This window comes from Carassius auratus, unplaced genomic scaffold (genome assembly GCF_003368295.1).
Source record: "Carassius auratus strain Wakin unplaced genomic scaffold, ASM336829v1 scaf_tig00012061, whole genome shotgun sequence".
NCBI classification, from domain to species: Eukaryota; Metazoa; Chordata; class Actinopteri; order Cypriniformes; family Cyprinidae; genus Carassius; species Carassius auratus.
Window position 1 is genome coordinate 20,405 of NW_020524256.1, and position 15,965 is coordinate 36,369.

At 38.3% G+C, this 15,965-nt stretch overlaps 1 protein-coding gene across 1 annotated transcript in view; it reads right to left on the reverse strand.

Annotated features, from left to right (window-relative positions):
- The window catches only part of LOC113073349 (voltage-dependent calcium channel subunit alpha-2/delta-1-like), a gene marked incomplete at its 3' end in the record, with an annotated part of 47,733 nt that overhangs the window by 19,532 nt on the left and 12,236 nt on the right, over nucleotides 1–15,965 (reverse strand). The window contains exons 2-3 of the mRNA XM_026246273.1: nucleotides 6,446–6,527; nucleotides 5,091–5,207 (exon numbers count right to left, since the gene is read on the reverse strand). Coding sequence (XP_026102058.1) covers nucleotides 5,091–5,207; nucleotides 6,446–6,527 — 199 coding nt within the window. The remainder of the gene's footprint in view (nucleotides 1–5,090; nucleotides 5,208–6,445; nucleotides 6,528–15,965) is intronic.

Below are 15,965 nucleotides of genomic sequence, written 5' to 3' on the forward strand. Positions count from 1 at the left end.
ACAGCACGATGGGGAGGTAAGTGTGAGGCTTCCCGCTCGCTGAATGCTTGGGCAAGGTCATGGTAAACAGCGGGGATTTCCTGTAGATTAACGTCTACGGAGGGGCTGGCACTCAATTCAGGACCCTGGACAGCGGGCATGCATTTATTCAGACACGACGAAGACCACTGGGTAATCCTCCTCTCAGACCAGGAAATTTGCGGGTTGTGTCTCTCCAGCCACGGAAACCCCAGAATCATAGGATGAAGAGGTGAATGAATAGTGTAGAATTGGATGGTCTCCCTATGTTGCGAGCCGATGCTGAGGGTGAGAGGTGGTGTAATGTACTGGCGCTCCCCTGTCCCCAGGGGGCGCCTGTCCAAAGCTGTCACTGTCACAGAGGGTTCACAAGAGCGGAGAGAGATTTGATGAGTTTTTGCAAAGGTTGCGTCAATAAAATTTCCAGCAACTCCCGAGTCTATAAAAGCCCTCGATTTTATAACCTGCCCATTAATAATTAACGAAAACTCCACAATGGAGAGTGAACGTGGACTCACCGCAGCGGGGTTCCGAGAAGTGGGTTTCACCGGGCAGGAAGCCCTGAAATGACCAGCCTGACCACAGTACATGCATAAACGATTGCGCCTTCTCCTCTCACGTTCCGCCTCGGAGAGCTGGGTGTATCCAATCTGCATGGGCTCGGGCTCTGAGGTGCATACCGGGTTGAAACTCAGGCTGGTCCTGACTGGAGTGCGGCGAGCCCGGATGAGATGATCGAGCCGGATGGCAAGTTCCATGATCTGACTGAGAGTCTTTCCATCATCACGACAAGCAAGTTCCCCCTGCAGCTCCGCATTCAACCCCTTCCGATACAGTAGTTTGAGAGGATCCTCCCCCCAGCCGGTCTGAGCGGCGAGCGTACGAAAGGAGAGAGTGTAATCCGCTGCAGTGGAATTCCCTTGCCGCAGGGCGAGTAACAGTTCCCCTGGATCCTTTCCTCCAGCTGGGTGCTCAAACACTTCCCTGAATAGGGTGACAAAAGCATCATAGGAAATAGACGTGAGCTGACCTCCTGACCATAGTGCCGTTGCCCACTCCAGCGCTTTTCCTGTAAGCAGGGTGCAGATGAGAAAGATGCGGCCCTCATCGGTGCGATGTTCTGGAGCCTGCTGGCTTAGATAGAGCTCGCACTGCAAGAAAAATCCCTTGCAAGTGGAGGGTGAACCGTCATACTTTTCAGGCAGGGATAATCTTGGATTGTTTGAGATCGTACTCACGACTGGCAGCGGAGGGACAGGGGCGGTGGGAACTGCGGCCTGATTAGCCGCTGCAATCTGCGGGGTTAGTGCCTGAACAGACCTGACAAGTTCCTCTGTGAGCGAGGTTAGTTTTACCAGCTGCCGCTGATGTGAAGCGAGCACTGCAGCCTGGGATGAAACCTCATTGGCGAGGTGACGAAACTCTGCTGGATCTTGAGTTGGTGAAGTTTTCTGTGATGAAACGGCGGAGTCAGTTAGATCCATCTGCAGCAGATTTATTAATACAGGTGAGTTAGCAGAGAACAGCTGACATAAACTCAGGCTGGTAATGAAAAGGAACTTAAGCAGACGTTCGTAGAGAACTCAGATAATCTCCTCAATAGGGTTACAACGATCAGAGATAATAACAATACAGACCAGGGGTAAATCAAAACTTCACAAAATATAAAAGGGAATAGCAGTCAATATATAGGGGAGAACACAAGGTGCAGATGAAAATACTAGAAGGTAATCAAGATAATTAAGCAGGGTTAGACGGGGATGATTGGGGAGAGGGACACTGGGAAATGCAGTCCTAATATTCAGGAGAGAGGGATCTGATGCCGCCAGAGGAGGGCGTAGCAGAACGTTCCATGACAATAGTTTTACGCTTATAAATTTCCTACAATTTCTAACTTTTTTTAATTTATTCTCAGGTTCGGTAAAGTAAATCAAATCTGTCCTCTCATAAGCATCACTTGAGAAAAATGTTTTTTTTTAAATCTCATAATATCTTGGGAGACGAGATAGAATGCTTGAGGTTAACAAATGCAGTCCAAAACACATTTGATGATAGCTTCTTTTTCAGTATAATAGGATATCGCATACTCTTTAAATTAGTTGAGATTCAATGGTGTATAGGGAGGTCAGTAGGATAAAAAAAGCGATGTCCACAAAACAGCTGGAGAGAGAGAGAGCTTGAAGAAACAGCGATTGACAAGGAAAGGTTCATGTTTATAAGATGAATTGCTGTAATTGGAATAAAGTCGGGGGTGGGGGGCATGAGTGAGACATATTCGCTGTTTACATGATTTGACTGACGTTTAGGATAAAACAGGCTCCATTACCAGGCAGCACCTTCAGTTTCCTGTTAGACGACACAGCATCAGGGCCGCACGTCAAGCAACCTCCGCTAACTCCCATCGACCGCGCAGACAGCTGCTGATGGATGGCTCCAAATTAAAGACTACCACTGATCAACTTAACTGAGCTGCCAATCAATCAATCAATCAATCAGTCTAATCCAACCACAGCGGTCCACCGTCACGTTTGGCATCCGGATCAGTCAGGACCCATCCAGCAGATATTGATTAGAACAAGACACGATCTGTGGCCATCCTGCACCCGAGGGGTCACTCAGGAAAGAACAACAGGAACGTGAACAGCACTACATGATCGGCAAGATATGCTTATCATCATAGTGACAGCTGGCTTCATGTTATGGAATAAGAGTTCTCGCGAAAAAGCAGTTTCATTTGATAAGAGGTTTCTTGGTAGATGATTATAAAGATAATGTGATTCAACCAAGCACCACCCACCGTAGGTTCCACAATAACTTACTGACTTACTGTACATAAAGCAAAATGGATTGTGCAAACAGACTAACAGAAATAAGTCAAGATTGTACGAAGTCATGTGTGCTGACTGTCCAGACAAGGGTGGGATTATCTGATGAACATGTCTAAATCTGTCCTTGGCCAAAGCTTCAAACCCTGTTATGCTCTTTACTGGAATATGAACGACTCCATAAATAATGTTCCTGAGCTTTAGGACTGCATGCTAAAAGTGCAAATTAACTGATTGCATTTTGTTCTCATTAGCTCTCAGCGGTGCTATAGAGACAGAAAAAGAAACTATGTTGCATGCATGTTTGATTTATTTTAGCATGCAAGGCCATTAATCAGCGTGCAACAGTTCAGCAAACTGTTTCATCAAGCAATCCTGAAACAATTGATCACTGTTTCCATAAACTATAAACAAAAATAAACAAATAAAGAAAGATATCACAATGTTTTACAAAATGGCAGCACAAGTTTTTGACAATGAAAGTGTTTGACAATGAAAACATAAAAATTTGTATTAATTATGAATAATTAGTACAATAATTAGTATTCTTAGTTTTACATTTTTTGTGCTGAAAAATTATAGTAATAAAATGCATTATTAAATCAATGTACTCTACAAAAATATTAATAAAATTTTTTTTTAAGAAGTGTCTGTGTGCTCAAAATGTTATTTCTGTGTGTCTGTCAATAATTATTAGTATTCATTTATTTATTTATTACACTTCTCTCCCTATTTATTATATATTAGTATATTATTTAAAAAAATAGGATTATTTGATGAATAGGATGAATTTCACAAAAAGGCAGCAGAAGTGTTTTCAACAATCAAAATCATTATTATTCTTAGCCCTAAATGTTCCTTGTGCTGAAAATTCAGCTTCGCAGTTCTTGTAATAAAACTATAAAGTCTTTATACACTAACATAAAAGTAAACAGTGTAAACAAGTATGCTTCAGTGCTTAGCGACAAAACTGAGTTAGCTGCATTCAATTACATTTTCCTCTTGATTCACTAGAGATGCCAAACCGGATATCCCTGTGAATCTTCTAATTATAGGCAGGATGCGCAAGAAACTCCAATGAGTCACTGAAATCTTTTTTGTTCGGAATGTGATAAAGAGAGCAAAGAACACAAGCAAGCCTGTGTTTGAGCTGGTGGAAGGCCGAGGGAAAACACTGGATAAAGACTACTTTAAATGGAGTGAAATGAGAACAGCAAACAGTTTGGGCATTGTGACCGGAGATAGAGACAATCTGCCAAAAATACACACACACAAATGGACAGAGAAGCAAAAAGCCAAGCTGTCCTAACACCACAGTCAGCTCTTACAGATCCAATGACATAAGAGCAGTTATTTCCATCATATGAGGCACACCAGTGCGTCCATATCCATTAAAACAAGAGCACTTAATTCAGACCAATTAAACACGACAGACAAGAGCCAGCAGTGGAAAACAAGAGAGAGAGAGAGATAGAGAGAGAGAGAAGTCAATACTTTCATCAAGGTGAGCTGTCAGTGATGTGTTTAATGCTGACCAATAAAATCAGCTCCACACAGTCTGCCATACACATCACCTGCACTTTAGGAGCAAGAGTTAAACATTTATAACAATGACGGACCCTGCTTAAGCACACACAACATGCAATATTTCTCCACTATCTTGGAAAATGAGCCTGCATAATGATATGTAATGATTTCTATTCATACATTAAGGGGGAAAATGCTCTTGAAATGTAGCTTTCAGGGCACACAGCACACAGTTTATCAAGAAAGAAAATCAAAAGGCCAGATTGTATCGACAAACTAATTAACTTTCAGCTTCAAGCAGCCCTGCCAACATTCTGGAGCCGGTTTTATCAGAGCTAAATCAATCCAGGTCTAACCAAGCTGGATCTTTCTGCAAGATCTAATAATTTTCTAACAATATAAAATATTGGAAGGGTTTAAACAATGAGTATGTTTGGTAAACTAGCTTAGTACACACTACATTGTACACTATTTTTTTGATAATAGATATAGTATTTATTACATGTCACTGTATACATGTTTCCATGTAGTACATTTTGGCTGTACACTGCTCATTTTTTGCAAATGTAGTGGATCATCTGGCTATTATTTGCATACAGATGAAATATGAATTTTAATCTGCATTAAATCACACATGTATATTCAGTCGCACTGGGTAAATAAAAGTGCTACATGTTTTGGATTATGAGATGATAATGTGAAATAATGCTTATTAATTACCTTTAGAGCTGTGGAACGATTGGCAAGAAGTTTCTCGATTTCAAGTGCAGCGTTTTCCACCAGCTGTTTAGCGTCGTTTTGCTTCACGTTATAATATTGCCGAAACTGCAGGAAAATCTGAGAGAAAAAGATAAAGAGAGGGGTTTAAGGTTTTAGGTTTACTTGCTGGAAATTGTCTCAAAAGACATTACCTATGTGCGGGGGTGTGTGTGTGTATGGGGGGGTGGGGGGGGTATAACCATGAAAGACAGCATAGCATTTATGAAAAATTTACCTGCAAAATTAGTCTAATGTAAAAACGGTTGTGGCAAATAAGCAATGCTTAAAAAACACATATCCAACTGATAAATTAGCCTATCCAAACTTTTACTTGTTACTGTAATTTATCCAAAACACGGCTATGTAAAAACAGTAAAGCTGGTAAGAATGTATACAGTAGGTTTCAGACATTGCTGAAGGAAACATGCAATTATTTAGTGGTTAGAAGGTCGACTGTAAAACATTAATAATGAGGATGTGCTGAGAAGACTGGAATAGAATAGCAAATAAAAAATATAATAAATATAATGTTAACATCAAGGCCAAAATAAGATTTATCACTTTCTGTCTTTCTTCTGTTTCCATCAATATTGTTGTAACAAGTCCACATATTAAAAAAGTTTGAGGGATATACTTTCTGCTATACTTAATAAAACCTCCTGTATAGGTTTGAGGATATGTATATATACATTGTATCACTGTGCGTACTTAACTAGTACTGTACAAAAATGTATAACAGAAGAATCTTTGTTTCAGAGAAAACACTGGACCTTATGACCCCCATAAGATGCACCATTAAAGATCGCCACCAAGCTTAACAGCTGGCAGCAGGCATTGTGGGTTGATGAAATTCTTCGACTTTCTCACACAGTAAATAGTCTTTGGCATTGGACACAAACACTTTCAGAATGGCAAACTGCGTGACGTACAGCAGAAGGTTTTGTTCAAACTGGGTGATACACCGATGCTAATGCAGTTTTGCTCCTTTTGACGTACCAGTTCACCCAAAATAAAAATTCTTCACCTTCATATCACAACTTTCTTTTATCCATGAATGGAGAACTTCAAAACTACTGCAATAGGAAGACCCATTCATTTTCTGTACTGGGAAATAGATTTTTAAGGAAAACTTCTAAAACTGCATTATTTAGTCCGGATTTCAACATACTTCCAGAACTTAAGACTAAAGGTGGGATATATACTAATTATCAAGCTAATGTGACTCGTGCTTGTATTTTTTTTAAGCATATAAGTACACAAAATATACTGCATAAATTATTAATAAAATGTTTACTGAAACCAATGTGTGGTCTTACATTTTGGAGCTCTTTTATGCCGGTCTCATCATCGATCAACTGCACTAGCTCCTCCTGCATCTGCATCGCCCATTTCCGGGTCCTGTAAACACAAAGAGCCAATCAGATTTAGTTATTAATTACTGATCTCAATCATCTTAAAGAACACTTGAAGTACTTCTTCTATACCAGAGCAAAAAATTCTAACATAACTAATAAAGTTCAAACAAGTGAACAGTCAGTAAAATAAAGAACAAATGCACAAATTACAAACATAGATGCATTGCATACAACAGAACAAAGTTACAAATAAAATAGTCGCATTTTCCAAAAATGACAAAGACAGCAACAGGTATTTATAGACTGCTGTCACTTTAAGACTGAATGCATGGATCCAATACAATAATTCACATCCAATTTCTTTCTGTTTACATTTCCTTCACTTAAAGGGGTCCTATTATGCTCTTTTACAAAGTCTTTGTTTTGTTTCAGAGGTGTACTTGAACAGGCTCATACTAGGTTGTTCAAAAAACACATAATTTTTCACATATCATATATCATAGAAATATCATGTCGCTTACCATAACCACCTACAAGCTTCAGTGTAAATATAACTTCAAAATCAAATCAATTTGAGTGATATTTAAATCCGGATGATTGTAAAGACTCTAAGTTTGTCTGCCTTGGGAAAGCTAGCGTGTCTCCAACATAGCGATAACAGTCATTGCCTTCTCTAGTGCAGCTTAACCAGGACTCGTCCCATTCATCTGTATTTGTGATATCACAAATCCCAGAAAATATGCGTTGTAGTCCAAATGAGTGGTTCGATGTAGTTTTTGAAAAGTGATTTCTGTTAAATAGAATATCTCCTTTTGAAGTGGACTTTGAGCTTTGAAACTTTCCAGATCTTTTTATGATCAACCAGCAACATTACAGGCTAACTAAAGTTGAAAAAGTGAAAAAGCATAATAGGACCCCTTTAAGACATACTCACACAATGATTGACATGTCAATCATTGCAATTTTGAGAGTGAATTGCATATTTATTTGTGGATGGCTTTGCACCATGTAGCTTCTGATTTTTTAGCATAATGAAAAACAACAAAATGGGGGTTGCTCAAGGGTACCTCAGTTGTGGTATTGCCGGCCCGAGACTCAAACCCACAACCTTCGGGGTTAAGAGTCAAACTCTCTAACCATTAGGCCACAACTTGCCATATCAAAGTTGCTTTTTGTTGGTTTTGTAGCATTTTATTTCAATTACATGGCTTATGTGGCATGCTATATGGATTTGGAACATCATGATGGTGAGTAAACAACAAAACTTTAATTTTATGCTGACCAAAAATATCATAAAAGAATGTCATTCTTAATTTGTTATGAAATGAAGGGGGGATGCATATTATAAAATCACTGATTATACTTTTTTTAACTCCGCCCACAATCTCAGATTAGCACAGCAAGCTGACCAACCAACTGCTGTTTTAAATACTCAACATAAATCTAAAACTGTTGAGCAGACAACATGCATTGCGCCTCCATCTAAAGGCACTATATAGCACTACAGAAGCCTGTTAAAGCAAAGCAGAACGAGTGTGGCGCAGAGGGAGAGAGAGAGGTGTAAAGGGTGGGATATGGGTGTCATGCTAGTGAATCTGTACCGAGGACCTTATCCTGTCACCACCACTATGAATCTTATCAGTGTGACTCAAAGCTATGGCTGCAGAGCACACTGAATGTACACAAGGTATCCCCCAGCATAAAACAGAAACCACCGCACACACAAAACAAGGGCTGATTAAAATTTGCTCTTGCTGGAAGGTGATGAATTTGGCCCGTTTTAGTGGGAATATTAAAAAAACACTAAACTTTATATAGACCACCACTCACATGTTACTGAATGTGTGCATCTTGTCTCCAAAAAAGTACCATCTATAGGCTTATGATTAAATGCTTGATATAAGTTCTTTTTCTAACTTCGCTCGGTGTTTCACTATGGGAATCGCTTTAGTGAAACACCTCACTCTGTTATCAAAGAAAACCCGGGATTACGTTAAGAACTGCCACTTTGTCCAGTAGTGGGCGGAACTAATGCGCAGATGGCAATCTCATTGGCTGTCTCTCACTTGTTAATGTCCCTGTTTTGATTTCAGCAAATCATTTTGGGCAAACGCACAAAACCTGATTAATATTCATGAATCCAGCAGCTCACTAATCCTTAGTGCATTTCATATTGTTCTTATAAGTAGAATTCGTATCATTAGTATCTTATCAGTATTTTGGCATACATGATTATCAAGTTTTAAATCTAATTACTAAAGTTCTATCATTAAATAATATTGAATATCATATTATGCTTGACTGACTAATGTAAAGATATTATTATATGTTAAGATATCAGATATTTAAAAATCTGTGCCATTTTACAAACATATATATATATATCAGTCTGGCGTGTAAACAAAAAAATGTACTAGCCAATGTTGATTAAATTGCCAAGGTGACCATAGAGGTACTTGGATAACAAGTACCATGACATCACATTGTCTTATTCTCCTGACATTCTAAAATCTAATCTCTGAATCTAATCCCCAAACTGGCACCAGGTTCACTTCAAGAATGATAAAAATGTGCGTTAATAATTTTTGCTATAAAAGCAACACAAACTGAAAGAGTAAGGGCAATCTACATTATCTCTTTATATGAAACATAGACTTTATTGAGTCCACAAAAAGACTCTTACAACCTATGGTGAAGTCAATATACAGTATACGGTAAAAATGATGTGAAACAAATATAATGTATTTAAATGGAAATCTGCAGTGCCGCCGCATGACGAAACAAATACTTCTTTCTCAAGAGAGGTCAAATGAAGTTTCAGTCATTTAACTGCTGCTAGCGAATTAAATGTTGGGGTGGCACTCAGGGTGGCCAGTCAAATAACTCCACTACTGCATAAGGTCTTTCTGTCATTCAATCTGCTTTAGATTATATTTATGTTCATAATTATTATTCATGTAAAACGATGGGTAACTTAAAAGCTGAACTCACACTGGTGAGTAAAATCTGACAATTGATTAGCCATTGGCTAATATTAGACATCATTTAGTCGCCAAAAATGAAGATTTAGTCGCATATGTAAGTGATTTACTTGCAATGTAGAGTGTGCATCACAGCCTTTCTGAAGTAAGTGGTATGGTATACCATGTCAATCATTGCAATTCCAAGAGTTTAATTCAAAGTCTAAATGGATTACATATAACCTAGATAGAATGCACAGAGTGCTCTCTGTATAATAATAATAATAATAATAATAATAATAAATCTGTCACTCGTTTTAATTGTGTTTAACTCTTGGAAAGATTAGCATGATAATATACAGCATATGGCAATGTTAATGTATTTGGTCTTGGTCACAGATCTTCCACGCTGCTGCAGCTGTGAAAAACTCCCATTGTATCCACAGACATGCTTTTGTGAGCATGAAACGTGTACCACTGCAGCACATATAACAGCAGATTTATACAGGTGAAGGGTTTCTGAAAGCGTGCCGCAAACTGCAACATTGCACATTAGTCAAGTATTTGAATGTTTTGCACCAAGCGCATTGGCTATTCATGTAATGAACCAATCAATGTCATTACTAACAGACCTATCAGCCTGTGTCATTTAGAGTTAAAATTTCTCACATAGTTCCATTATAATCAGGCACTCTACACTACACAATGAATCTCTTATTTCGTGTCAACACTTTATTAAAATGAAAACTAAGCTTTGATCAAAAACTATGGTTTTTGAATGGTCAGTGTATTCTGACTTAAACACGTCTGACTGGTTCAAGAAATCTAAACGTCTGTGATTGGCTACATTGCTCAAAGCTGCAAAAACACATTGTATAAAGAAACCTCTGACTTTCTCTAGAATGCAAATATGTGTTGGCCAGATGTGTTTCACCGATAGCTCTTAATACATTTTCAACTGAGGGTGAAATAAATATATCAATTAAATGATTAGGCTAATTTTATTTGCATTTTAAAGTTCGAATAACAAAAAATAAGTGATAAATAAAAACAGAAATATAATAATATTCTATATAATTATCCATTATATCACAGTGAAAGTATTTTGATAGTATTTGCTATCTGATTGATAAGTGACTCTACATCATAGCTAACAACTTCTGCATCTGTATCAGGAGCTTAATTTTATTCTTTCCAGAGGAAAAAAATTATATAATAATTTATGCACACAAAAAAAACTGCTCAAACCCTAACAAGCCTTATGCCAAATCAATTCCTCTCGAGTCCTTCTGGTGAGATGATTCATCGAAACTAATCATTGTCATGGATCAGAATGTAGCTCATTCAACAGCATATGAAGACGGGAAAAGGCTGCCAGTCCCTCTTGGTTTAACTGATGAAATTCGATTGAAACTCTCTTCATGACATTACAACAGCAGTATGATCACAACCACCACAGTAGCCATACAAACAGAGCACATACAAGTTAAGTATAGTGCTATGGTTTGGGGGAAAATAGATGAAAAAAGAGGGATGGAAACTTGGAGCAGTGAATGGAAAATTGAGATAAGATCATGTTTGGTCCCTCCCACCTCCAAGTACTCTGGAAAGGGAAGCTGGGGGCAGGGGCGACCCAGTGAGCTGTAAAACATTACGTACTGTAAATAGTTTATGAAACGCTTTCACTTATTTAAGACTTCAGACTTAATTTCCTTGTAAAATTGCATAATCACAATCAGCAAAAATATGTATTCATAAATTACATTAGGAAACAAGTTGAAACAATCAGTTTCTGTGAACTCTGCTCAGCTGGAATTCAGTTTACTTTAATAAAGGAAAGAGTAAATGAAAATAACTGTGCAAAGTTCTCAACTGGCCCACAATAATATCCTGGTTAAAAAAAAATCCAATTATTATCAATCTAAAAAACATTATTCTGCTTAATATTTTTGCATTAACAGTGATACTTTTTTCTTTGATGAATAGAAAATTCAAAATAATTCAATTTTCAAACTTTTGAATGTTATACAAATATAAAATGTATTTTGATGGATGAGAGAATTAAAGTGGCTGGAACTGTTTACACATAAGTTTAAGACTGTCCCATGTGAAACACAAGCTCTCTCTCTCTTGCCCTCTTTCTCTATTTTAACTATACTCCCTGAGGAAGTGAGTGCTGTTTCTATGTTCAGAGCCACATCAGACCTACATATCTCCAATGCCTTGGAAATATATGAATTTATATGCCTATAACTTAAATATTTAGAGCACTAAAAATAATAATATAATAATAATATATTTAATATATATTTTACTCATTGTAAAAAAAAAAAAAAAAAAAAAAAACACAATTTAGAGTCTGTAAAAATAGTTTAGCAAAGACGGGAAAGAATAAACATGCTCCATTTTAGGCCACAATGTCATTGCATGACCACACTGCATCCATCTAATAAGGATGAGTGAAATAGACACACACCTGTCCATTACACCAGAAGGAACTTTAATGACATTCTAAATCCAATGCATTCTAAATACATGGACATTGATACAGAGTTGATCATGCTGGAATCTCCACAAATTAGAAGCATAGCATTGTCCAAAATGTCTTGGTAGATTGATGCATAAGGATTACCCTTCATTGGATGTAAGAGGCCCTGCCTAACCTTGAGAAACAACCCCATATAATTGGTCTTCCCTCAATAAACTTTACAGTTGGCACAATGCAGTCAGACGGGTAACATTCTCTTGGCATCTGCCAAACCCAGACTTGCCTGTCAAACTGCCAAACAGGTGCTTGGTATTGTGGCGATGTCAAGTCAAGTCAAGTCGGCTTTATTGTCAATTCTTCCACATGTACAGCACATACATACAGAGAATTAAAATTCCTTTACTCCCAGACCCTTGGTGAATACAGATAACACTAACAGTAGAACATATAAATACAGATAGATACAGATTAATTATAAAATACAACTTTACAAATAAGGGCATGTTAAAAAATTAAATTCAAATTAAAAATAAAAATACAGTTAAATAAAGCAGCACAAGGCACATGGTAGATAGAGTGTAAACCAGTGAAGTAAACAAACAGTGCAGATAAGATTATTATAAAGTAATTGTAGTGCAAAAGAGCTTATTCAGACTGATTTAAAGTGACAAAAAGCTCAAAGAGCAGTTCTTTATTTAAACTGACTGAAGAGGTAGTTGAATGAGGTAGTGAGCAGACCAATACTTCACAAAGTGTCTGGTGTAGGTTACATGCTTTCTCTGGGATCGAACCCATGATCGCATGATTACATTTCATCATACAATGCAATACACTACCAAGTGAGCTCCGCGAAACCTGAATTATCATGCAAATAGTACAAAACATTACCGTATTTTCCGGACTATAAGTCGGTCTTGCCACTTATAGTCAGGTGCGACTTAATTATCAAAATTAATTTGACATGAACCGAGAGAAATGAACCAAGAGAAAACATTACTATCTACAGCCGCGAGAGGGCGCTTTATTCTGCTCAATGCTCCTGTAGTCTATACTAAGCAGCATATAGCAGCATACACACAGTGATGCAGCTCTTCAGGATGCCCTCGATGGTGCCTCTTCTCAGTTTGCGGAGGAAGTAGAGATGCTGCTGTGCTTTCTTGGCTAGAGCTGTGGTGTTGTCAGTCCAGGAGAGGTCCTCTGTGATGTGCACACCCTGGAACTTGGTGCTGCTCAATCTCTCCAAAGTTGCACTGTTGAGGTTTAGAGTGTTCAGTGTGCACTCTCCTGAAGTCAACAAAAATCTCCTTCGTCTTCTCCACATTCAGAGACAGATTGTTTTCACTGCAACACCCGGCCAGGCGGCTCACCTCGCTCCTGTAGTTTGTCTCATCTCTGTTGCTAATGAGACCCAATACAGTTGTGTCATCTGCAAACGTAATGAAGAAGCTGGAGTTGTGTGATGATGTGAACTAGTGTGTCAGCAGAGTGAAGAGGAGGGGGCTCAGCACACATCCTTGGGGATGCCCAGTGTACAGTGTGATGGTGCTGGATGTGCTACTGCTGACCCATACTGCCAGAGGTCTAGATGTATGAGTGCTGAGAGGAGGGCAGTGGCAATGGCATCATCGGTCGAGTGGTTGGACCGATATGCAAACTGGAAGGGGTCCAGGGAGTGGGGGAGGGCAGACCTGATATGGTGCATGACTAGACATTCAAAGCACTTCATGAGAATAGGAGTAGGTGCAACTGGCTGGTAGTCATTGAAGCAGGATGGAAACGGCTTCAGTGAGATGTCTGTGAAGACATCAGTGATTTCCACCTTTGTGATGTGAGGATTGCATGAAGCTGCTCGGTCAAGGAAATCCATTTCACAAAGCAGGGAGTTTTGTCTTGAAATTACTGCTGATATTCAATAATCTTCAAATATTTTGTATCAACTGGAGCGTTGGCGACTTCTGTACACCATACGCCTCTATGATCCATCTTTGTGACTTTACATGGTCTGCTGTTCCTAAATGCTTTCACTTTCCAGTTATAATACTTAAAGTTGACCATGAAATTTCTAGGAAGGATGGAATTTCTCAAACTTATTGCAAAGGTGGCACCTTATCACAGTAATCAAACAGATATTGAAATAAAATTTTGGAAGTCAACTGTTTGGTTGCCCAAACTCTTGAAAAGATCTTCTTTTGTGTTCAGCAGGAGAAAAAAAACCCATTTCTTATTAATTGGAATCAGTGAGTAGCCTAAATGACAGAATAGATAAATTCAGATTTTTATACAGATTTCTTCTTCAAAGTTCTCATTAATTTAGATTTAATGTAGATCATTATTTTGTGTATTTGGTGTAACAGAATATGTGGACATGCTTTAATGTTCAAAAAACACATTATTTTTCAAATACTGTACATTATTGTAGGTCCTCTATGCCCCGCCTCTCTCAAACGCATAGTTTTCTACAAAATCCTTTTGACAAGCTCAGTCTGCCAACTGACCCAGTGCATTGTGATTGGCCAAACAATGCAAGCACTCATTGGAAATGTAACACCCCTTTCCATAATCGCAAGCTCCATCTTTCAAAATAAATGTGAAGACAGTTAATAATGTTCTTAGTTTTATCACCAGTTCAAGGCCAAAAGAGGAACAGAGTGGTGTGACAGACACAGTAATGAAGATCATATGTGAGAGTTAAGAGTGCGCACACACACACACACACACACACACACAACTCCACATTTGAACATTCAGTAGCATATAAACAAAACATACTTGCAGTAGCTGATTCAGAAGCACCTAATTGTTGTAGCAAAATCAGAATGACCTCCTCTCCTAGGTTCACGAAACGGTCGTCCATAAAATGCGTTGCTGTTCTGTTGTAAGTAATCTTAAAGATTACTAAATGCATCTTTCAGAAGACCAAATAAAGTGCTTTTGCATTCACCTAGATACACACAGCATCTCCCTGACATGGCTGCTTCAACACTAACTGCGGTTACTGAAACCATGCCTTATTTCTTTGCCTGTACATTTGGACGGCATTACCAAAATATTTCCACATAGTTAAGTTGACATGTGGGGGGTGTTTGAATGAGACATTTTAGGGGGGCGTGACAGAGTCTTAACTTTGATAAAGAATATCGCTTTGGATTTGAGACTTTATTCTTTGCAACTTTACAGATCTTCTTTATGCACCAAGAGCTTGAGAAAGAGAAAGAAAACATTGAAATTATTTTTGGATATATAGGATTTCCTGGACATTGCAAAACTTCAGTTTGGAAACACCTGGTCCACTGCATCTTAGCACTTATAAATCTCAATGGGTTTTTTTTTTTTTTTTTTTTTTAATGAATCAAGTACTGAATTAATACAGACAACAGATGCAACCAAACAATGTTAAAAGCATTTTCAGTTCATTCTTTGAATATGCTTTTTGTCCCTGTCAGTGGCAAAGATTCTTGAACAGAAGTGGTTTGATTCAATCCCACTAAGATACAAGAACTGTAAATCATGTTCCATCTCTTTCTACGTGAGAAATGTGTTAAAGACAGAGAGAAAGGGAGTCAGGTAAACTCTCTGAAGAATTGCAATGACAAAGGTAATCATTTTGAATTTTCACAATTTTCTAAAATTTAATTAACGCTGCATATGAATATTTCATATTAACTCATTCATTACCAGCAACTGATATGAGCAGGACTATTATAAGATCATGTTATTAGGAACTCACATTAATCTGAGGTAACTCAGTGTGCTGCATTTGCATGCTCTGTTAACCAATGACACCCAAGATAAAAGAACACTGAAGAATGTTCAATGGGGCTGTCGCTGTGACCCTCCTGCAACCCAAATTCTGTGTGCCCACTACATTCAGCACAGTACCGTCAGCACAACTTGTGCAGCTCTAGTTCCCGCTGTGCCAAGGTAGGAGGGGCTGGAGCCAGACAAAGTCACAGTGACATTGTGAACGACCAGGGATGTTCTCCTAATACAGACTGTTGTATTATTAGAAACTGTTGAAACGGAGCCAACCCGC